The sequence below is a fragment of the Pleurodeles waltl genome, chromosome 6, assembly GCF_031143425.1.
Source record: "Pleurodeles waltl isolate 20211129_DDA chromosome 6, aPleWal1.hap1.20221129, whole genome shotgun sequence".
NCBI lineage: Eukaryota > Metazoa > Chordata > Amphibia > Caudata > Salamandridae > Pleurodeles > Pleurodeles waltl.
The window spans coordinates 1,602,104,580-1,602,118,025 of NC_090445.1; the positions used below are offsets into that span (position 1 = coordinate 1,602,104,580).

The window sequence follows — 13,446 nt, forward strand, 5'->3', positions numbered from 1 at the left end:
TATGCAGACAGTGGGAGGGGGAACACAGCCAGATCAGTGTGTAGTCCAAAGGGGCGAGAATTTCAAATACCACTGCTGGAATCTATTCAGCTCGACCTCACTCCCTCCAGCAGGAGCCCCACTGGACCGCACTCTCTCACCTCTGGGCTTGGGTCAGGCAGAAGCTGGTGCTCCAGGCGAGTGTTCTTGACTCTTCTGGGTGATGTCTTGTCACCCACCATGGGAGACTGGCACACTCTTAGTCCCCAGTCCTGGTCACAACAAACAGAATTCTTGCTGAGCTTCGCCGTGCTAACGTACAGCCTCAGTTTGACGATTTAGGAGTCTCAAGCTCTCTTGCTTATAATCCATTTTCAGACACCAATATGGTTTTGGCCCTCCACTCTCCTCCAAAGTCCTGCGTCAGGAGGACCATATTGCGGCCGTCCCTCTGCGGTACCTATTACGAGTTTCCTGCTGGGTGGAAACAGCATTTCCGCCCGACCCAGTGGGAAACACACCACAACATTGACGCCGGCTCGTAATAGAGCCAGCAGCAGTGTTGCGGTGCGTCGGGTGCAACAGCCCATAATTCGGGCAGTGAAAAGCACAACGGTGCTGTCCATGGGGGCCCCTGCACTGCCCTTGCCATAGGGCCCCTGGCACCCCCTTTCTGCCAGTGTTTGTGGGACCACCATGCGAAGGCTGGCGGAAACGCGAGTTGTAATCCTTTACGGATTGAGACCGCCGGCACGACCATGCTGTCGGCTGACGGCAACCTGGCGGTGCCGGGAGTTGGACCGCGGCAGCTCTGCCACAGTCATAAAATGGTAGTCGGATCCCCCTGTAGACGGCGGCAGTCTGAGTGCCACATCGAGTCTTGCAGTCCAAGGACCGCCAGACTCGTAATGAGGCCCTTAGTGTCTCTTTTTTTTTTTTTTTAAAGTTTGTGTTATGTAGGTTGCCGCCTTTGAAGTGCCCTTTCCTCTGTCTTGCTCTTCCTCCAGATAGCAGTCTGTCACAGCAGGAAAGTGTCCAAATGTAATAGCCCAAAACACAGGCAATGAGAGTTAGGAGAGGATTACACATGGTTGCTGCCTCAGTGATATGTGCATCAAAAGATTACAGATAAATATGCTCTTTATGATTCTCTTATCAGCCCCATCTCCTCCCTGAGATGTGTCCTGGCCCCTTTGCCCAGTGACATCTCTCAGAATCAAAGAGCCCTTTTGAAGAGTACCAAAAAGCCTGACTGTTCCTTATTTTAGTGTGTCCCACCCAGCTCTCAGCAATACAGCAATCCACAAATCTGTCTGGGGGGATCTCTGCCTTCTCATGTTACTCCAGTAAGCTTGGGGTTCCCAGTATGGGACATTCAGGCCCTCATGCACTGCGCTACTGACAGGCACTCTGCTTGTGAATTTGCTTGTAGGCCTCTAAGTACTGTACCACGTCCTGGGTACACATGCACACAACCGCTATGCACTTAAACATGATGGGTTGCCTGCATGTACCGTAGCACACACTGGCTTATGTTCATACAAAACCGGAGCACTCCCACATGCATGCGCATTATCCATGTACTGTTGCATACACTAGCATGTGTGCATAACAGTGAGTTGCACCACAACATGCACAGCCAACATGCTTCCTACATCTGCCCTGATGTTGGCCAAGGTTTAGCTGAGCATGCAGCCGCAGAACGTCAGATTAGTAGGTCACTAGGCCCCACTCCTATAACACAGGCCAGGTGGCCTGGCTATATTACTTGATTACTTAACTATATAAATAAATAACATGCTGCCAACATTGCGCTCATACTTGTTATCCACCAGTAAGGGTGATAGCCGTCCACCACTATGAAGGTAGTGCATGATGTACCTCTTCTGGTCTAACCCTATCGCAATCAGTGAGGTAGTCTTAGGTGATGGCACAAACACACGATCCATGTTTGCTCATGACCAAAAAATTGTACCAAGGATCTAGATATCACCACTGCCATGGCACTTAGGGCAGGGGCTCACGTCTGGTCCCATGCAAATGTTCCTTTTCTGTCACACCAACACTCAAAGGAGTTTTGAGGCTCAAGACCAAATATCCAAACTACTAACAAAATACACCTTTTGATCTGCAAATCCAGTCTCCATTCCTTCTTCATCTTAATGGACTGCCTGAGGTTCCCTTGGGATGTGCTCTGTGTCTGTCTTGAAAGACACTTAAACTATCCATCATTGACTCCTAGTATAAAGATCACAACAATACTACTTCCTGGTGTGCAACCTGAAATCCTGGGTTGTAGATGAAATCTAAACAATGAACAGAGAAGGTGCCTTTGCGATGTTGTGAGTCCTCAGACACCCAGTAGGTGGCTTTCATCTAATAACTACATAGGTCATTTTCCCTTAAAGTTGTTTTTCAGTTTTTTTTTGTTGTTTTTGTTTTTTAAGTTTTATGGCTATTTCTGTAACTATTGTAACCTTCAAAATCTGTAGAGAGAGCCTTATGTGGAGCTCTATTATTTAAATTAGCAAACTTTTCTTTGTCTTATTTTGACATGTAGAATGTACACATTTGACTGCTTATGCTACCACATTTTGAGCCTGTGAAAATGTTTAAGGACTAAATACCCACTACTATAGCGTACTATCCTTTTTTGTTTTATTTTCTTTACAAATAACCTCTTCCTTCAGATTTATTCCTTTGGCCTTAAATATAATTATAACTGATATTTACAATACTTTATCACATAACTTTCTGACACACTTTACGCTGAAGTGTATGAGCATACTGTTTAAATGAAAGGGGATCCTTTTGAAAGAGGAAAAAGGAGGGAATAACCATTTCATGTATGAATGAGTTATAACCACACAAAAAGCACTATTTTAAAAATTCCCATGATGGGGACTAAAGAAAAGATTAACAGATGAGGAACCTTGTAGTATTTCTTTTAATTGACTTGTTGCTGGTATTGTTAAAAGCAAACATAGCATTGTTAACCATTGATCGTATTTTCTTGTTTTTTGCTGTTAAGCTATATGTGCAGAGTTTCACACAAGGTACTGCAAATTGTATCAAATGTTGAAATGTAAATACCACATTGTAGCTATGCAATGGCAATTGTAAACTCTCGCAGAGCTGCTGTTTTATTTTAAATTTTGCAAAGTTGACTTCTGAAAATTTGGAAGTAATTGCACTGTATGAATTAATTCACCAAGAGCTAATATGGTAAGCCATATTTATCATTAACTAATTATTCTGCAGAGTAGACCGAAGATATGGTGTGTTGGGTGTTTAAACAGGCTCTTCTGCCAAGGGATTCCAATACTATTGTCTTTTTCCTTCTATTTTTTTCAGTTGTCATTGAAAATTATTGTTCAGGTTTTAAGTCCTAAAGGGACACCTAATTCATTTGAATGCCAGGTTTCTTTATCTGAAAAGTGTTTCCATATTGCAAACTAATCCGCCCATACTGTTTTTTGATTTTCAGGGTTTGGACCTATACATGAAGGCCAAAGATTTTACCTCTCCGTTTATAGTCAATAAAACCAAGCACAACTGATGGGAAATGCTTGACAACAGTGTCCAGATTTTCTTGTGGCATCTTCATATGGGGGCCTATCCCTGCTCGTGAAGAAGAACTCGTTGCGAACTTAGAAAATGCATATCATCTCAGACTGCCAAATTATATTCTTGGGATCTCAGAATTTGTTTCCCAATGAGTGTACACTTCTTTTCAGCTGTTTTTACCAAAGGCTTTTATATTTCTGCATTTCTGGGCCAGGAAAGTAACAACACTGACTTTTTCCTTCATTTGAAACAGAGACTGAATATCACATGACCCTTAGAAGTATCCTCTGACAATGAAATAACAGTCATGCCATCCATAAGGATTCACTTCTTGTTTTTACATGCCTTTTTTCTAGATTTTCAAGTGCTTCTCAGTACATGATTAAGGATGGTCAAGGTATTAAATATTTGTGACAAACTTTCCAGGCAGGGGCGGTGTTTTACATTGTGAATTAATGCCTTGCTGTCATACAACTTAGAATACTGTAATAAAGTGCCTCAACTGCTTCTTTCAAGAGAATAAGTGTTATGACCTGTTGTAAAGCATTTATATGGTGGGTATAGAGTAGTTGAAAGGCACAATAAAGGGAGATAGAGTGTGTAAGAGCAGTGGGATAGTGGTGTTACATTACTGCAAAGGCAGAATGTGCAGGGGGAGGGACAAGGGAAATTATTGGAGCAGCACAAGGGGAGTGGAACCTTAATTGGAGGTATGGCTCAGGAAAGAAGACTTTATAGCTATATGTTCAATGGCATGTGTAGCTGCAGATCTCATCACATCACACACACCAGGTCCCTCCAGATTCAGTGGTAGTGAGTGCAGCTAGAAAGAGGGCTAATAGCCAATCCTAAGGGGATGCTCCTCCCCCTGATAAGGAGAGTAGGAAATTTGATGCTGCTGGCAGGAGAGTGGCCACAGAGGCGGCCAGGCAATGCGGAATTGCAAATTCGCGAGCACTTCTAGCCAGATACGTTAGAGCAAGAACTCCAACAGCACCTCCCAAAGGATCATCAGAAAAGGGCACAGCAGAATGTAGATGAGGGTCAGGCCATAAGCAATAATCAGATAAGGTCTGCCCTTGATGCTGCGGACACAGCAGCCAGAAGTGTCAATACTGCCATTACTATAAGAAGGCATGCATGGCTACGTTCTTCTGGTTTGAAACCAGAAATCCAACAGGCCAGACTTAACATGCCTTTTGACAAAAAACATTTGTTTGATCCTGAGGTCGATATGACCATAGAAAAACTGAGGAAAGACTCAGACACTGCCAAAGCAATGGGAGCATTATACACAGCACCATATAGAGGCTCCTTTCGCAGGCAACAATTTAGGGGAAGGTTTTAAACCACAATCCTCTGAAGCCTCTACCTCCCAGGCAAAGCAGGGACAACAGCAGCAACAAGATCAGAGAGGGGTTTTTAGAGGGTCTTACAGAGGCCAATATTTTAGAAACAGAGGCAAGTTCCAAACCTCAAAACAAGCCACTACACCATCCAAACTGTGACTTATTTACCATCCCTCTACCCCACACATCTCCTGTGGGGGGAGGACTACAGCAATTCCACTCTCATTGGCAAAGCATCACCACAGACCATTGGGTATTGTCAATTATCCGTAATGGCTATTGCCTAGAACTGATTTCTACCCCTCCAAACATTCCCCCACATTACCACAGATTGTCCCCAGAGCACAATGTTCTATTACAACAAGAGGTACAATTGCTGCCACTAAAACTAGCAATCGAATTGGTCCCACATTCTCAACAAGGAACAGGAGTATACTCACTATACTTCCTTATCCCCAAAAAGGATGGCACTCTCAGGCCCATCCTAGACCTCAGATCTCTGAATCTATACATCCTGTCAGAACACTTTCACATGGTAACCCTGCAGGACGTCATTCCCCTACTACAAAAACAAAATTACATGACTGCTTTAGACCTTAAAGATGCGTATTTCCATATACCCATCCATCTAGCTCACCAAAAATACCTCAGATTCGTCATAGCAGGACAACATTATCAGTTCAGAGTTCTGCCATTCGGCATAACAACAGCTCCAAGAGTGTTCACAAAATGTCTAGCAGTAGTGGCAGCCTACATAAGAAGGCAACACAGTCATGTACAATTGGCTAATACAATCAAGCAATTTTATACAATGCCAACAACATACTCAGTACGTAATAGAGACCCTACACACACTAGGGTTTACTCTCAATTACCAGAAATCTCTCCTTCAACCAGCACAAGTACAACCTTATCTAGGTGCTATTTTAAATACGCAAAAAGCCCTAGTATATCCAAATACACAAAGGATACAGGCTTTCTAAAATCTCATACCACAAATACAGCCACATCAACAATACACTGTAAGATTTATCATGAGAATTCTAGGAATGATGGCATCTTGCATAGCAATAGTACCGCATGCAAGACTCAATATGAGGCCTTTACAACAATGCCTCTCACAACAATGGTCTCAGGCACAGAGTCAACTGCAAGATCTAGTGTTGTTGGACTGCCAAACGCACACGTCCCTTCAGTGGTGGAATCTCAGCAATTTAATGGCGGAGCGGTCATTTCAAGACCCTGTGCCTCAGACCACAATAGCAACAGATGCATCAATGATAGGTTGGGGAGCTCATATCAACAACCTTACCATTCAAGGGGAATGGGATTCGAAACAGAGAAATTTTCACATCAACCATTTAGAATGATTAGCTGTGTTCCTTGCCCTAAAAGCATTTCAACCCCTTCTCAAACACAAAATTGTTCTGATAAAAACAGACAATATGATGACCATGTATTACCTGAAGAAACAAGGTGGGACACATTCATCTCAACTGTCCCTTTTAGCCCAGACAATATAGAAATGGGCAGTGCACAATCACATTATTAATCTATTGGCAGAATACATTCCAGGAATACACAATCAGCTGGCGGATCTCCTGAGCAGGAACCACCGACAGACACACAAATGGGAGATTCACTTTCAGGTACTTCAAAAGTACTTTCAAAAGTGGGGAACACCAGAAATAGACTTATTTGCAATAAGCGAATATGCAAAATGCCAAAACTTCGCATCCAGACACCCACATCCCCTATCGAAGGGCAATGCTCTATGGATCAATTGGCCAGGGATATTTGCTTACGCTTTTCCCTCTCTCCCACTCCTTCCCTTTCTGGTCAACAAACTACATCAGACATCTCTGACCATGATACTCATAGCCCCAACGTGGGCACGACAACATTGGTACACCACACTCCTAGACCTGTCAGTAGTACCTCACTCAAACTTCCAAACAGACCAGATTTGTTAACACAAAATAAAAGTCAAATCAGACATCCAAACCCCAGTGTTCTCAACTTAGCGATTTGGCTCCTGAAGTCATAGTTTGGATACCTAAAACATTCATTAGAATGTATGGAAGTGCTCAGGCAGGCACGTAAACCTACCACTAGACAATGTTATGCTAACAAATGGAAAAGATGTGTTTACTACTGTCAATCTAAAAATACTGATCCACTTACAGCATCAATACAAGATATTGTATGCTATCTACTTCATTTGCAGAAATCAAATTTAGCTTTCTCATCCATTAAAATTAATCTTACTGCAATATCAGCATACTTGCAGACTATTCAACACACCTCTCTATTCAGAGTTCCAGTTATAAGAGCCTTCATGGAAGGATTAAAACATATTATTCCACCTAGAACGCCACCTGTTCCTACTTGGAATCTAAATATCATTCTTACCAGACTCATGGTCCCACTTTTTGAACCCATGCATTCTTGTCAGATTCAATGTTTGACATGGAAGGTTGCCCTCCTAGTAGCTATTACTTCATTGCGAAGAGTTAGTGAAATATAAGCGTTCACTTTTGAAGAACCTTTTTTCTAAGTGCACAAACATAAAGTTGTACTTAGGACAAATCCCAAATTTCTACCAAAAGTGGTATCACATTTTCACATAAACCAAACAGTGAAATTAGCTAGTCTTCTTTCCACAGCCAGACTCAGTTGCAGAAAGAGCCCTTCAGAAAAGTGTGCCTATGGCATTCTTGGGAAACATACCAATGGCTGATATATGTAAAGCTGCCACATGTTCTACTCCTCATACATTTACAAAGCATTATTGTGTAGATGTATTTTCAAAGCAACAAGCTAATGTTGGCCAAGCTGCCTTAAGAACATTATTTCAAACAACTTCAACTCCTACAGGCTAGCCACCGCCATCTATTGCTAGGGGCAGACATTTGGAACGTCTGTTTCGTCGATGGAGTCGATAGTTGCAACGCCTATTCCTTTGGTCCGCACTAGTACAACAGCTCCGCCTCTGATTGTTTTCTTAAGCCATTGGGCTCAGACATTCGAGTGCCAGCTCTAGAGTCTGGTGGGTTCCTCACTGGATTGGGGCCAATCTTTCAAACTCTCGGACTTTGAGAGCAACACCTGCCCGCGCCTGCAAGAGTTTTTCTCCACAACCCCACGACTCTTCTGTGAAGGCACCACGATTGACGAATGTCGGTGCACTATAACTAGGCACTCCTGTTCGCAGATGACAATGGACATCTCTGGTCTTATCTCACAGTATGACTTAAAAGGGTATGGAACTCAAGCCCTTCCGTTTTGCCCAACCTGCAGTGCCAAGAACCCCTGATCTGACCCACACGGAGCATGTAATCTCTGTCTTTCGCCCAACCACAAGACCTCCTGCAAAGCCTGCTGTGCTTTCCATTGCAAGGAACCAGCACTATAACATAAAAATGCACGTGGTGCAAGACTCGGATGATTTCATCATGTTAACACTGTCCAAAACGGAGAGGAAGATGCAATACCCCCCTCTGTTGCAGGGTCTGTTAAGAACACCTGTGGACATTTTGAAAGCGCTGGTAAAAGTGAAAGTTGTTACCCCCAGGGTAGAAAAGAAGGTTATGCTGTCCTCTGACAACTCAGTCTTCTTCCTGGGTCAGGTCCCATCCGTATGCTTGTGCATACTGGACACAAATGAGCTTCAGTGCAGAGAACATGGGATGCACCTCAACTTGAAAAGGAGAGCCAGTGCCTTGACACTACTGACTAGCGATGGGTACCGCCACCCAGTACAGCATTACCAGTTCCATAGGCCTCCTCTTGAACTACAACAGGTACCATTGGGAGGAGATGGAGGAGCTTATCATGCACCTTCCAAGGCCCACAGGAAGAGGAGTCAGGTGCATATGACAAGATTATTAGAAATGCTAGCAGGTGTGCTCTAGATACAGCAGAAACAGCACCCCAAGACATCAGTAACAGCATCCCGTTATGCTGGCATGCTTGGCTTAAGATTCCTGCTGGATCTGCAACAGCACCTCCTGAATGTGCCTTTGGATAGCAAGCATCTCTTTGTCCCAGAAGTGGTAGGTGGGATGCTAAAAAAAAAGATACAGATTGCAAAGTGCATTGATGCCATCCAGTTCTCTACCCCTGTATCCACTTTTCCAAGGCATCAGTCCAGAGGGTGAGCCAAAAGCTGCAGCCTCAGGCCAATGGAAATCCTACCAGCATCAGCAGCTCTCCTTTGAGGAGACCCAATGCGCCAAGCCTTCACAAAGGATGGTTACAGGGATTAAGGGTTTGACAAACGTGGCTGTAGTCGGGACCCTTAACCCCAAGGCAGTCAATTCCCTTCTTACCCCACGTTCCTTGGTCATCTGTTGCAAGAAGATTGATGGTCTTCCTAAAAATAACCTCAGAACTGTGGGTATTTTCACTTGTTCACAGGGATTACAGCCTCAAATTCCACACCTTGCTACCACATAGCTTACCCAGACCATGCCTAGCACACATTCAAACATTGATGTCCTTACTAGTCTGACCTCACCATCATTGTGGAAAAAAATAAATTTCTAGCCCCAACTGATCCAATCCTTTGTAGGGTCCATGCTCAACACTTACAAGGAAAACATACCCCAACCCCGGGAGGGTGATAGCATTCCAAAGAAGACGTCCCCTTACTATAAGGAAGATAATATAGTGGCTGGGGATAACGGCATCCTGCATTGCCATAAGTTGCATATGCATCCACTCTTAAAAGTGATGGCAGGCAAAGGTTACAAGGGGAGGGCGATTGGGAGAATCTAGTATTTTTGAAAGCAAAGACTTGCTTACTATCCGATGGTGGAATAATACCAATCTGTTGCTCAGCATGTCTTTCCTTGATCCTCTTCTGCAGGTGATCATTACCACGGATGTCTCACTTACCGAACTGGAGTGCCCAACTCAGGCACATGACTGCTGCAGGCATCTAGACCCCATAACTCCAGTCCAAGAGCATCAGTCAAATCAACTTGTTGTAATTACTAACTCTTCTCAGCCCTCAAAGCCTTCTTCAAGCTCTGGGGGAGCACAGTCCCAAAGACGAACAACATGACTGCCATATGCCGCATCCAAAAGCAGGGGGGTTGCTGTCCTCCTTGTATTGCCACTGGAGATTTAGCATTAGGTGATTCTTAGGCAGCCCTGTTTTCAGTGTTTGTTTTTTGTGAATGTCAGTGTTTGCCAATTCTTTTGAAATCAGTGCTGTAAGGAAATGCCTCCTTGGCATGGTTGCCCCCTGACTTTTTGCCTTTGCTGATGCTATGTTTACAATTGAAAGTGTGCTGAGGCCTGCTAACCAGGCCCCAGCACCAGTGTTCTTTCCCTAACCTGTACTTTTGTATCCACAATTGGCAGACCCTGGTATCCAGATAAGTCCCTTGTAACTGGTACTTCTAGTACCAAGGGCCCTGATGCCAAGGAAGGTCTCTAAGGGCTGCAGCATGTCTTATGCCACCCTGGAGACCTCTCACTCAGCACAGACACACTGCTTGCCAGCTTGTGTGTGCTAGTGAGGACAAAACGAGTAAGTCGACATGGCACTCCCCTCAGGGTGCCATGCCAGCCTCTCACTGCCTATGCAGTATAGGTAAGACACCCCTCTAGCAGGCCTTACAGCCCTAAGGCAGGGTGCACTATACCATAGGTGAGGGTACCAGTGCATGAGCATGGTACCCCTAGAGTGTCTAAACAAAACCTTAGACATTGTAAGTGCAGGGTAGCCATAAGAGTATATGGTCTGGGAGTCTGTCAAACACGAACTCCACAGCACCATAATGGCTACACTGAAAACTGGGAAGTTTGGTATCAAACTTCTCAGCACAATAAATGCACACTGATGCCAGTGTACATTTTATTGTAAAATACACCACAGAGGGCACCTTAGAGGTGCCCCCTGAAACTTAACCGACTGTCTGTGTAGGCTGACTAGTTCCAGCAGCCTGCCACACCAGAGACATGTTGCTGGCCCCATGGGGGGAGTGCCTTTGTCACTCTGAGGCCAGTAACAAAGCCTGCACTGGGTGGAGATGCTAACACCTCCCCCAGGCAGGAGCTGTGACACCTGGCGGTGAGCCTCAAAGGCTCACCCCTTTGTCACAGCCCAGCAGGGCACTCCAGCTTAGTGGAGTTGCCCACCCCCTCCGGCCACGGCCCCCACTTTTGGCGGCAAGGCTGGAGGGAACAAAGAAAGCAACAAGGAGGAGTCACTGGCCAGTCAGGACAGCCCCTAAGGTGTCCTGAGCTGAAGTGCCTCTAACTTTTAGAAATCCTCCATCTTGCAGATGGAGGATTCCCCCAATAGGGTTAGGATTGTGACCCCCTCCCCTTGGGAGGAGGCACAAAGAGGGTGTACCCACCCTCAGGGCTAGTAGCCATTGGCTACTAACCCCCCAGACCTAAACACGCCCTTAAATTTAGTATTTAAGGGCTACCCTGAACCCTAGAAAATTAGATTCCTGCAACTACAAGAAGAAGGACTGCCTAGCTGAAAACCCCTGCAGAGGAAGACCAGAAGACGACAACTGCCTTGGCTCCAGAAACTCACCGGCCTGTCTCCTGCCTTCCAAAGATCCTGCTCCAGCGACGCCTTCCAAAGGGACCAGCGACCTCGACATCCTCTGAGGACTGCCCCTGCTTCGAAAAGACAAGAAACTCCCGAGGACAGCGGACCTGCTCCAAGAAAAGCTGCTACTTTGTTTCCAGCAGCTTTAAAGAACCCTGCAAGCTCCCCGCAAGAAGCGTGAGACTTGCAACACTGCACCCGGCGACCCCGACTCGGCTGGTGGCGATCCAACACCTCAGGAGGGACCCCAGGACTACTCTAAGACTGTGAGTACAAAAACCTGTCCCCCCTGAGCCCCCACAGCGCCGCCTGCAGAGGGAATCCCGAGGCTTCCCCTGACCGCGACTCTTTGAATCCTAAGTCCCGACACCTGGGAGAGACCCTGCACCCGCAGCCCCCAGGACCTGAAGGACCGGGCTTTCACCGGAGGAGTGACCCCCAGGAGTCCCTCTCCCTTGATCAAGTGGAGGTTTCCCCGAGGAACCCCCCCCTTGCCTGCCTGCAGCGCTGAAGAGATCCCGAGATCTCTCATAGACTAACATTGCGAACCCGACGCTTGTTTCTACACTGCACCCGGCCGCCCCCGCGCCGCTGAGGGTGAAATTTCTGTGTGGGCTTGTGTCCCCCCCGGTGCCCTACAAAACCCCCCTGGTCTGCCCTCCGAAGACGCGGGTACTTACCTGCAAGCAGACCGGAACCGGGGCACCCCCTTCTCTCCATTCTAGCCTATGTGTTTTGGGCACCACTTTGAACTCTGCACCTGACCGGCCCTGAGCTGCTGGTGTGGTGACTTTGGGGTTGCTCTGAACCCCCAACGGTGGGCTACCTTGGACCAAGAACTAAGCCCTGTAAGTGTCTTACTTACCTGGTTAACCTAACAAATACTTACCTCCCCTAGGAACTGTGAAAATTGCACTAAGTGTCCACTTTTACAACAGCTATTTGTGAATAACTTGAAAAGTATACATGCAATTTTGATGATTTGAAGTTCCTAAAGTACTTACCTGCAATACCTTTCGAATGAGATATTACATGTAGAATTTGAACCTGTGGTTCTTAAAATAAACTAAGAAAAGATATTTTTCTATATAAAAACCTATTGGCTGGATTTGTCTCTGAGTGTGTGTACCTCATTTATTGTCTATGTGTATGTACAACAAATGCTTAACACTACTCCTTGGGTAAGCCTACTGCTCGACCACACTACCACAAAATAGAGCATTAGTATTATCTATTTTTACCACTATTTTACCTCTAAGGGGAACCCTTGGACTCTGTGCATGCTATTCCTTACTTTGAAATAGCACATACAGAGCCAACTTCCTACATTGGTGGATCAGCGGTGGGGTACAAGACTTTGCATTTGCTGGACTACTCAGCCAATACCTGATCACACGACAAATTCCAAAATTGTCATTAGAAATTCATTTTTGCAATTTGAAATTTTTCTAAATTCTTAAAAGTCCTGCTAGGGCCTTGTGTGTTAAGTCCCTGTTTAGCATTGTCTTTTAGAGTTTAAAAGTTTGTTAAAAGTTTGAAATTAGATTCTAGAAACAGTTTTAGATTCTTTAAAAAGACTTCCAACTCTTAGCAAAATAATGTCTGATACAGAGATGAATGTGGTGGAACTCGACACCACACCTTACCTCCATCTTAAGATGAGGGAGCTAAGGTCTCTCTGTAATATCAAAAAAATAACCATTGGCTCCAGACCTACCAAAATTCAGCTCCAGGAGCTGTTGGCAGAGTTTGAAAAAGCCAACCCCTCTGATGATGACCTCACAGAGGAAGAAATTAGTGACTTGGAGGCCAATGTCCCTCCTCCAGTCCTAAATAGGGAGAACAGGACCCCTCAAGTCCTGTCTCCAACTGTGTTAGTCAGAAATAGTGAGTCCCTCACAGGAGGGTCCCACATTTCTGAAATCACGGAGGATGCTCTCAGTGAAGATGACCTCCTGTTAGCCAGGATGGCCA

The 13,446-nt window shown here is 45.3% G+C and overlaps 1 protein-coding gene across 1 annotated transcript in view; it reads left to right on the top strand.

The window, feature by feature from the left end:
* The window catches only part of UAP1L1 (UDP-N-acetylglucosamine pyrophosphorylase 1 like 1), a 165,999-nt gene extending 161,930 nt beyond the window's left edge, over positions 1–4,069 (top strand). Inside the window, exon 9 of the mRNA XM_069241458.1 lies at positions 3,467–4,069. Coding sequence (XP_069097559.1) covers positions 3,467–3,538 — 72 coding nt within the window. The 3' untranslated portion in view covers positions 3,539–4,069. The remainder of the gene's footprint in view (positions 1–3,466) is intronic.
* The last annotated feature ends 9,377 nt before the right edge of the window (positions 4,070–13,446 follow it).